The 11197-nt window shown below is 48.3% G+C and overlaps 1 protein-coding gene across 2 annotated transcripts; it reads left to right on the forward strand.

Moving 5' to 3' along the window:
* Positions 1-315: 315 nt before the first annotated feature.
* NELFA (negative elongation factor complex member A) lies at positions 316-10990 on the forward strand. Of its 2 annotated transcripts, XM_077280186.1 has the most exons (12): positions 316-475; positions 585-794; positions 5736-5907; positions 5994-6155; positions 6237-6326; positions 6533-6663; positions 6767-6836; positions 7351-7439; positions 8508-8619; positions 9229-9491; positions 9672-9771; positions 10591-10990. In XM_077280186.1, exons 2-12 carry the CDS (start codon positions 585-587, stop codon positions 10773-10775), a joined length of 1584 nt encoding a protein of 527 aa, XP_077136301.1. In that variant the 5' UTR covers positions 316-475; the 3' UTR covers positions 10776-10990. The 2 variants fall into 2 exon arrangements, with proteins under 2 accessions (XP_077136301.1, XP_077136300.1); XM_077280185.1 differs by having other exon boundaries at positions 316-794.
* Positions 10991-11197: the final 207 nt, after the last annotated feature.

The raw sequence follows: 11197 nt of genomic DNA on the forward strand, positions 1-11197 counted from the left end.
TCATTTGCAATAATATTTAATTCAAAAGTACAAGTCCTCTGGTAAAAAAAAAAAAAATAAGTGTTCTTATGTCGATGTTAAACATGATGGAAGAAGAAAACTAAACGAAAAAAAATAAATGTATTATTACATATACCACATGTAAAACGCCATGGAATAAATGGCGCTATAATAATAAATAATAATATGAAACTTATTGGTTTTGCAATATTATGTAGTTTGGTCCCTGGGACGACCCGTACATAAGTGCTACCACCAGCGCTGTCAATCTGTTGACGGCTTTTCCTTTTAAGGGAGGAGCCTGATGGTGATGTCGGCCATTTTTGTTGAGGGCACCTCGCCATGATGCCTGATTGTCAGTTGTGTGCTTGGTTCTGACTTATGTCTTTAGCACTCTCCGGTTATTATAAGGCGCTGGCGCCTCCGCTCGAGGTCAGTGAACGCAGCACAGCGGCCCCAGAGCGCGGCTGACCAGGTATCGCGAGAACTGGGGTCGTTCCGCTCCCGTCTCCTAGCGCCAGAGGGGGCCTTTTTTATAGGTGTCTTCATAAAATGCCTGCTCGCGATGGTTTTCTTTTTCCAAGATGGCGTCGATGAGGGAGAGCGACACCGGCCTGTGGCTTCACAATAAGCTGGGCTCCGCGGACGAGCTGTGGACGCCGCCCAGCATCGCCTCGCTGCTCACCGCCTCCGTCATCGACAACGTCCGCCTGTGTTTCCACAACCTGTCGTCCGCAGTGAAGCTGAAGCTGCTGCTGGGGATGCTGCACCTCCCGCGCCGCACCGTGGACGAGGTGAGTGTCCTCCCCCAGCTCCTGCCTGCCCGCCCGCCTCTGGGCGGGGAACTAGAAGTACCAGCAAGTCTCCTGCTGCTCCTCCTTATCCTCTGCCGCATCGGGGCGATCTCGTCAGCAGATTTATACACGATTTGGGGGAAATAATCCAAACTTTTAACACTTTTAAGTTGGACCTTTTTTTTTTTCTTTCTATTCCTCTCTCCTAAGGGTCCTGGGCCCTGTACACACGATCAGCGGCATTTAAAGGGGTGATGCCTTACTGACCGGCAGGACGTGGCGCGGGTGTCCCTGGTATGCTGAGCCGTCCTCCCTCGCTGCTGGGGGGGATTGGCCCCTGATAATAAACATCCCCCCCTCTACTGATCAGTGTGGATCCGCAGCGACCAGGACGTTATCACAGCCTGTGGATCCTTCAGTCGTGTCGTCCCCAATCCTTAAAGGGGCTGTCCTCTACTTGGGACTTCCCTATCCTTACGTTTCCCCTTTTTAATTTAATAACCCTTATATTTGGCGCCTTTCCGGCAGTCTCATCAGTGTGACATCATCATCACCATCGCTCCCGGCAGTCTCATCAGTGTGACGTCTTTGTCGCTCCTGGTGGTCTTGTCACTGTCGCTCCCAGCAGTCTTATCAGTGTTACGTCATCATCACCATCGCTCCTGGTGGTCTCGTCACTGTCGCTGCCAGCAGTCTCATCAGTGTGATGTCTTTGTCACCATTGCTTCCGGTGGTCCCGTCACTGTTGCTCCTGGTGGTCTCATCACTGTCGCTTCTGGCAGTCTCATCAATGTGACATCATCGTTGCAGTCGTTCCTGGAGGTCTCCTTAGTGTTATGTTGTTTCTGGTGGTCTCGGTGGGGTGATGCCATGTGAACTCTGCAGCCAATCAGTGGCTGTTCCCCTCCCAGCATACATCCAGCAGAGGGGGGAGAGCAGCAGCGCTCACTTCCTCCAGATGTTAGCAATTCCTCCAGATGTGAGGGGTGAGGCAGCCTCTGATTGGCCACAGAGCTCACATGACGTCACTTTGATGCAGTTGTTGAGAGAAATGGTGACGACACTGCTGGAGCGGCTCCGGATGAAGGTATAAGTGTTAATTTAAAATGGGGGAAACACGGGTGGGGAAGGGGCTGTCCTGAGTACTAGACAACCCCTCTAATAATACCGCTGACTGATCAGAAAACATGGCGACCGATTCATCATCGTCTTTCAGCCTTTTATTTTCTGGGGCAAAATGATTTTTTTCTAGCTGTGACCCTTTTTACGTTTGTTTATTTTGGGGGGGACACATTATGGGCCAAATTCAGTTCTCAGATGTCTTAGCCAGATTAATCGTCTGCAACTGTTTCAAAAAGCGTTTGCAGAATTGTGCCCCGGAACAGAGGCAAAATGTGCCTGCTTTGATTTTTGCAATTGTAGCCAGATGTGACGTTATGGGGGTGGTGTCATATGATTTATTTGGAATGTTACCATGGAGACTCGTAGTTCTGCATGTTCGCTGTATGCCCAAAACTTTTAAGATCGTTTGTAAAGTTGCCGCTCTTTTCTGGTGATCACACGTGCACCGCAGTGATTAGATATTGGTTGCAGAAGTGTACACACCCGTCATCTAAGCAGAAACCACTACATCACCCGTGTGTTATTACTGCTTCATTTCCCCACATAGTAGTTACAGGGGTTGTCCGGATATCGCCGTCATTGAAATGTTACAAGCAGTTACTGTTTGTGATGAGTAGAAATGGGACTTGTACTGCACCTGATGTTGCCGGTCAGGACCCTAGGAAAGTGGAGTGTCATCACCGTAGTCTTAGCACAGACCTGGGGCGAGGGAATCCGCAATCCTTGTACTGAAATAATCTTTCCTGTCATCATGTGCCCTTGGGGCGGACATGTTTGTGTTGGCAATGTTGTTTGCCAGCTCTTAGGTGATTTATTACTTGGCGCCCGCTGTGCTCTTACATCTGTGTGTGTATGGGGGCACCGACTGGTAAGGGGTCCGGCTGCCGACTCCTCCCATGGATCAGACATGGATGCAGCAGAAGTGGTAGGAAAAACCCTTTATTTGTGTGTATAGCAATAGGGGGCAGCTGGCCATTCCAAATGAGCCCCCCAGATCTTTTCTAATGACCAGTTTCTATAACCTGTATGTAGGACATGGCGTACCCCCGATATCTGCAGAGGTAACATTTGGCCCTTAGGTTTCATCCCTCCTTTTTTTGGGGCAGCCCATTGGGCACGGACAGGTCCCCCTATACGTTTGTGTTAGGGGGGATCCATCACAGAGCTGCTTTCTTCTTTTGGGAGGCGGAAGCCCTCTGCGGTGTCTGCCGGTAACACCTGGGGGCACTTCTGCACTTTACATAGTGATCAGCCATGCGAGGAAGGAGAGGAAGTCTCTGAGTTTCTATAGACTCTTCTCGTAGTGCGAGCGCGGATCCTAAATCTGCCCTGAGGGCGCAGACGTCGGCTTCTGATACCTTATTAATCATTTTCCTTTTGTCTATCGGCCTAATGTGGTGGAAACTGAAAGGTTTTCGAGCACATTTCTTTGGCAAGCGCCGGTATCTGCTCATGCAGAGCCTCCTGGTCCTTCTGTATGTCCGTGGATATTTATTACAAGCTGAATAGAGACTGTGGATGGGGGAGATTCTTGCTCGCGCTGGTCAGCCATACGTTTCCCCCTCATTGCCGTGCCTCTGTCTTATACCGTAGACTGATGAGTGTAGTCAGACATTATGGAGACCCCAGTAGCGGTAATTACAGCTGACGCTCACATAAGGTGGATGGGGGTCTCCAGATTCTCCTCCAGACTGCTTGCATCCCAGATATTATAGAATGGTAGAATTGGAAGGGACCTCCTGGGTCATCTGGCCTAACCCCCACACCGTCTGATTTGGGGGTGTTGAGCCCCAACCAATTTCTCATTTATGACCCATTCTAAAGTCCCGGACAACCCCTTTAATTCTGGGATTTCTGTCTGATTATCCCGACATTTCGGTATTCCCATTCCTGGTTCTTGGAGATACATACTGCCAGTCTCTGATATTCTCTGACTAAGGATGGGGAGAGGTAACTCCATTGTCTCCTCTGCTGGTTTGGGGGGCTACATGTAAACTTCTTATATACTTTTTGATCAAATTCAAGAACTTAACTTCTTTTCCCTGGACAGCCCCTTCATCACCAATTAACAGGATAGATAATAACTTATAGATTGGTGGGGGTCCGAACGCACCGCTGGGCAGACCGGGCACTTTTATCCCCTTTATTAATGGAGGCAGCGCACCCCCCTGGATCGCTGCTGCACTCAGTCCATACGTGGCTGCTGAGTGCTGCGCTGTTTTTTTTCTAAGAATGTAGCGGTGGTCCGGCATCCGATCTGCCACGCCATTTTGTAATGGGGCTAAAATTGCCCCGTTGAGGATATAAATTCCTTGTTCATTTTCCAGTCCAGCGGTCGGACCCCCACCGATCAGTAAGTAATCCTCCATCTTGTGGTCAAGTGATGTTTTTTTTTTTCCACCGGAGAGCCCCTTTAATGTCACATTGTTGGGACCTGATGCCTGGAACTCGGGAGCAAGGAGAGGCGTACCGAGATTGTAAGGTGGGATAGGTGATAGCTTACTGATCACTGGGGGTCTGACTGCCGGGACCCTCACTGATCCAAAGATCTGCAGAGCTGTATCTGAATGGAGTGATGGCCGAGCGTCATTCATTAGCCACAGGGCTGTGGGAGATGGCGAAGTACAGCAGTGATGGGCACATGGGGTATCCCTGGGCCCCCTATCATGCAGCTGTGGGGACTGCCAGGTGTTAGAATTTGTTGTATTTGTTTTTGTTTGTCTGGTGGAATACAGACAGTGTGATGGATTCACTGTTGCTCTGCTCTTCAGGGACTTGGGTTTATTACTTCCCATTGCACCAGCACATGATGAAATGAGAAGAAACTGGAGTGAGAATCCATAGCCCACCCCGGGAAGCCTGCAATTAATTATTTTTCCAGTTACCTCTCCTTATTAATCCTCTTCGTTTTCAAGAATAGAGCGATTTTTAGTTCTGTTTACTGCTCGTTACCAAGGTTACCGGCCACCTCTGCAGTCGTATCAGCACGTTGCTTGCTATGCTCCGTTGCCGGCCGATTCACTGTGTCCTAGTGCCGCTGTGTTCCTCCGATGCTGCAGAGGCAAAGCTTCTTCTGCTCGCAGCATGGGAAAGCGCCCAGTTAAGGCCAGAGGCGCCACCATGTTGGCGGTCCGACCTGTCAGTCTTCAGGAACACAACATCCCCCGGCAAGCAGAAGAGCGGTGCGCTCCTGAACACAGTAGATGACTACACCCGTTAAAGGAAGGATCTGTCCTGAAACAGCACCACTCTGGTCCTCAGGCTGTGTGTGGTATTACAGATCAGCTTCTTTAGGTGAACTAAACAAAAAACGCTTCACTGTCCTACTGGAGTACAACTAGTCCTAATTTTACCAATCGAAAAAAGTCCCAATTGATTAACTTTCTGCAGGCGTCTGGGGAAAAAGAGGACTTCTATGGGAGAGACCGGTCAATTGCTCGGTGCGGGGAGAAGCCACATCAGATTCTTTTCATTATCTCGGCCATTTCAGAGAATAATATACCTGGCTGCGATCATACGTCCCTGCTCTGATTCTAGCATCTGTGACAATCATGGTGGCGTTCTTCCAGGAACAGCGCCACACCCAGTCTATTGACAGTGTCTGGTATTGCAGCTCTGCACCATTGAAGTAATTAGGACAGAATTGCAAATAACCTTTTGATGGATATCAATGTTCTAGTGAGAAAGCTGCCATAGTTTGTAGTGCTAGGTAACCACTACAAGCAGCTGATGGCATAGTGTACTGGTAGGGGTGGGACGCCCCATGGCGCTCGCTCTAATGGTCGGCCCTGTACTAACATACCGTTTTCTGTCTTGCAGATGAAGATGGCATTAACAGAGATCATCCAGCTGGCCACGCTGGACTCTGACCCCTGGATTTTAATGGTGGCGGACATCCTAAAATCCTTTCCAGATACCGGTTCGTTAAACCTGGACTTGGAGGAACAGAACCCAAACGTGCAGGATATATTGGGGGAGCTCAGAGAGAAAGGTAAGACGGCCTCCTGGTTTAGGTCTTGGCGAGAGCGGACGTCACTTTTACAGTCTTTAACATTGACTTCTTGTTTCCCAAACCAGTGGGTGAGTGCGAGGCGTCCGCCATGCTGCCCCTGGAGTGCCAGTATCTGAACAAGAATGCCCTCACCATGCTGGCAGGACCGCTGACTCCGCCAGTCAAGCACTTCCAGCTAAAGCGGAAGCCAAAAAGTGCCACCCTGCGAGCCGAGCTCCTCCAGAAGTGTAAGTATGTGACACAGGACGCCCGCGCCGCTACGTGATGTTCTTACTGCTAATATCTAACATTCATGATTAACTTTACAGCCACAGAGACGGCCCAGCAGCTGAAGAAGACGGCCGGCGTGCCATTCCACGCCAAAGGGAGGGGGCTGGTTAAAAAGCTTGATACTACAAGTGAGTGCCACGTACTGCTGAGCCCAGGGACTGAAGCGATCAGACATTTTGTCATTTATTTTTTTTACTCGCCCATTCACTTGACTTTGTGAGTTCTGTCTGTTCTACACAGACCATCAGTCACCAAAATCACCTGCCATGTACACGGCCCTACACAATCAGCTGACGTGTGGATAAATAATCGTCTTTCTCCTTTGCCATAACAGCTCCCCTAAAGGGTATACCAAAGCAGGCGCCATTCAGGAGCCCCACAACCCCCAGCGTGTTTAGTCCCGCTCCCAACAGGACGCCCATTGCCCCCTCCAGGACACCGCTCCGTAGAGAGAGGGGAGTGAAGGTGCGTGTGTATAAAATCTAAGGCTTTTACCCGATGATTTCTGCTATGTTTTCTATCCCCCTTGTTGGGGTGTACCCTGAGCATAAACTTCCTTTATCTTCAGCTTTTGGATATAAAGGAGTTGGACGCGATGGGCGCAGGGAGAGAAGCCAAGAGAAGAAGAAAGACTGTTGGTGAGTACAAAGATGTCGCCGCTTCGGAGTGTCTCGCCGATCACTTGTTCAGTGTTTTATCTTCTCAATTCTTTGAGGATATACAGCGTGATAGTTAATCTGGGAGAGTCCAAAGTGCAGAGATTTCTCTCTAGTGCCCTCCCAGTCAGTGCAGGGAGCACAAATACTTAAATGCTGCATTCACATCTGATGGACCCTCTGTGGCTTTTGCTGCATTTTTAATTTCTCTAATATTTCAAATGTTGCTTGAACCATATAGTTTTTGTCTTGGTATCTGTGCATGTTTTCTGCCACTGCAAATATTGCTGCAAAAAAAAAAAAAAAATGCACAGCGGCCGCAAGGAGTGAACACAGTCTTAATATTCACACACAGGGAAAACTGGCAGAGACGCAAGTCTGATGGAAGAATGCAGAATGTTATCCGTGGATTATATGCGGACACTTTTCAGTCCATCTGAAGTGTTTCCAGGTGTCTCTCGCTCAGGTTCTTACTCATCTGTTCTTTTACTTCCAGAAACTGATGTTGCAGAGAAGCCACCAAAAGAAGAAACCATCGTGGAAAGTGCAACCCCCGACTATGCTGCAGGCCTGGTCTCCACACAGGTAATGAATGGCGACTACTGCGGAAACTCCTGCGCAGCCGGCCGAGGCGTCTCCATACTGCATGCAGTTAGCACTTTGCATCGGGTTTTTTTGTTTGTTTTTTTTTAACGGACGCCTTTAATTTAAAGGAATTGTCCAGTACTTTGTTGATGGCCTATCCTTTAGGACCGGTACACAGACCTCTCACCGATCAGCTGTTCCCACGGTGCTGGCGGCAGACAGACTTGTTCTGCTCCACAACAGATCATATCAGCTGTATGGTGACTGCAGATGATTGCTGCACATCCACCCTTATTGGGAAAAGCTGATCGGCAGGGGTGCCGGGTGACGAACCCCCCATGATCTGCTATTAATGATGTATCCTGAGGATAAGGAATATTCATAGCTAATGAAATGCAAGGAGTCTGTTGGCCGGAAGGCAACTATAGAAAGTAATCCTTAGGATCCCATGAATAGAGAATATTACACTCAGTAGTGCTGGATTCCGGCATCACAGATGAAAAGTACCAATGCAAGTCTATGGGTCCATGAAAATCACAGAGCGTACTCGGATGGCATCAGTGCATGTGCTGTCCGTGATTAACATTGCAAATGATGCAAGAAGCTTAGTGACTTATCCATGTGTGAAAACCACTGACACTGGGACCGTTTAGGTTTTTTTTTTTTTTTTGCATGATAAATCCGATCTTTGAATGAGGCCTAAAATATACAGATGGCACAAGTGCCAAAAAACCTGCATGTGTTAAAAATCCATTATGCAGATCCTCCATTGTACGTTGAGGCTCCGCTCTTGGCTCCTTCACTCTCGCATAGTTCTCACGTCAGAGGCTTTTGTCTTCTGGGCAGAGGTTTCATTTTAGCGACTGGGATTTGTGAATTGCTTATTCACTTACTGAAGTCACAAACTGCTCATTTATTGCTATCCTCATGTGTGATCGTAACCAGAGTCTTGTGGCCGAAGTGCCAATACAATGTGATGTATCTGATCCGAGCTGATCGATGTTTGGACATATGAAGCCTTTGTGGTCACGGAGTCCTGTATAATACGAATTGTGAAATAATTTGCAGAAACTCGGTACCCTGAACAACGAGAGCGCCCTTCCATCTACAAGCTACCTGCCGGCGACTCCCAGTGTGGTGCCGTCCTCCTCCTACATCCCCGCGTCTGAGGCTCAGCAAGGTACGTCCCGGCCCAATTACCCGAGCGCACGGACATGTAAGCAGAGCGTGTGGTTGGGTCAGATATAGATTTTATAATGCAGATACGGCTCGTCCTTTAACCCCTTGGAGGCATATATGGAGATTGTTTTGTGTGTGTATATACTTTGCTAAAAAAAAAAAATGACCAGATTGTACGGTTCGGTTTTGATGTTACCAAATGTATAGCTTTTATTTTATTACTTTTATAAAGCTATATAGTCTTTGGTCTAGTGTTAGTTTTTTGCAGTAGCATGGCATCTGGGCTTATTTTGCAGGGTGAGCCGTAGTTTATATTGGTACCAGTGTGAGGACCATATGATTTTGACAATTAACCCCCTGTGATCACCAAAGCATTTCCCTCTCCTCCCTTCCCGACCTCGGCAGAGATTGGTAGTCTGTAACTCGGCATGCCCGCGAAGGCTAGGTGCCACCATACATATTGGTGTTGGCCGAGCCCGTTGATGTCGGGGAGGAATTTTGCTGGCATTGCTCTGTGTGTGGGGGCTGCTGCATGTCCAGGAGTTTGCGATCTTGCTCACTAGGTGACTTGTTTGTACTTATTGGCTTTCCGTTGTTCTCTTCTCCACAGCTGGGTCTGTCCGCGAAGCTTTGCAGACAACGAGGCAGACGGAGGAACCCGCAACTCCTAATAATGCCCTGCCTAACCAGTTTAAGCAGCGGACACCAATGTATCACAGCAACCCTAACGCCCCTCCGAGCACTCCCACGCCAGCAGCCACTCCTACCTCTCCGCTGACGCCGACCGCACCGCAGGTGGCCGCTCCTGCTGCTCAGGCGCCTCAGATCCCTACTCAGACACAACCTCAGCCCAAGAAGAACCTGCTGCTCACAGTAAGTATTACAGAGGCGGGGGCTTTCACAATCCGGCAGACATCGGAAAATTGTTTGCCGAGGTGAAGGATTCCTCCCGGCTGGGTTTGACATGTATAACTTGCACGGTGGTTCCAGCAGCCCTATATCATGGTAACGAGGCACAGTTATATATATTTTACATCTGTTATTTCCTTACAGAGGGAACAAATGTTTGCTGCCCAAGAAATGTTCAAGACGGCAAACAAGGTTACCAGAATAGAGAAGGCGCTGATCCTAGGTTTTATGGCCGGATCAAGAGGTAAGGCCCTATCCTCAAGGTTATTCTTCTAAATACTTGGTTGTTGCACTTGATGATTTAAAGTCCAGAGGTTTTTTTTTGTCCTTTTGTAAATTATTTTTTTTTTTAACATGCATTTATGGCACATGGACATAAAGGGTATAAGAACCAAGTGCACTTCACGCAGGGCCGATGCTGACTGTGTAATGCAGCCGTAACCTGCTAACAGCAGTGACTGGAGCTGGCTCTGATTGCTGCTGTTTTCACAATTAAGCAGCACTGATGGCAGCATTTAAGTGGCGCAGTCGTTCCTGCACCCATCAGACGCGATCACTGGGTGCTGATTGCAGGGACCTGCTGAAGGCTTCCCATCCCTATTATTTTTGTTATTTTTTTACTTCCGTGAAGCCCAGCACAGGAGATTATTATTTAGGCTTTATAATGCTATACTGAAGTATTGCAGTAAAGGGGTCAAGTCCCCTAAAGGAAAAATGGAAAAGCCCCCTTCAGACAGTTTACGACCTCAGTAAGGGCTCCTACTCGCCTGCGTGAGACTCGGATGAGTCTCGCACGGCAATACCTGGCACTGCACCTGGCACAGAGGAGCGGAGCGTGCGGCTGCATGTATTCCTATGCGGCCGCACGCTCCGATCTGAGTGCCACCAGCAGCGCCGGGTATTAACATGCGAGACTCATCCGAGTCTCACGCAAGCCAGTAGGAGCCCTTAGAATGACTGTCCGGAGAAGAGAAGGTGAGCGCTGCCGTCCGTCCCATGTCTGCCGTCAGTTCTGTGCTTTTCTCTATTTGCCTTGTAATGTAAATATTTGCTTCTCGTGCAGAAAACCCGTGCCCAGAAAAGGGCGACGTCATCCAAATAAAGCTCAGCGAGTACACCGAGGTGATCCCGAAAGGGGACGGTACGGGCAGCACCACGATGATCGTCGACACGGTTTTTGAAATGAACTATTCCACCGGCAAGTGGACCAAGCTAAAAAAATACAAGCCCCTGAGCAACGTCTCGTAGGGGCGGATTCCAGACAAGAAACTATGGACCAAAAAAAACCAAAACTTGTAAATGGGGTTCTTGATATAACAATCACTATCCAGAGACGAATGTTCTCCCTGGATGATCAGTCACAGAGGAGGGGAGTTCTCATCAATGGTTACCACCTCAACGAAAGACCCAAGAATGAAACAGACGGCCAGTTTTGTATAATTAAAACCTATTTTAAAACAAAATCTACAATCACAATGCAGATTTTTTTTTTTATTTTTTTTTTTAATTCTACAGTACTCTGGATCACTTTTTTTTTTTTTTTTTTAAGGCAGAAGTGGTGATGTTCAGCATTTGGGGAGGGCTGCCTTTCTCTATTTTTATCAGCAGTATTTCAAAATGTTAAATGCAAGTATTCGGACATAACAAGGTCTTGGGTCAATCTTACCGTA

The sequence above is a fragment of the Ranitomeya variabilis genome, chromosome 1 (genome assembly GCF_051348905.1).
Source record: "Ranitomeya variabilis isolate aRanVar5 chromosome 1, aRanVar5.hap1, whole genome shotgun sequence".
In the NCBI taxonomy this organism is placed as follows: Eukaryota; Metazoa; Chordata; class Amphibia; order Anura; family Dendrobatidae; genus Ranitomeya; species Ranitomeya variabilis.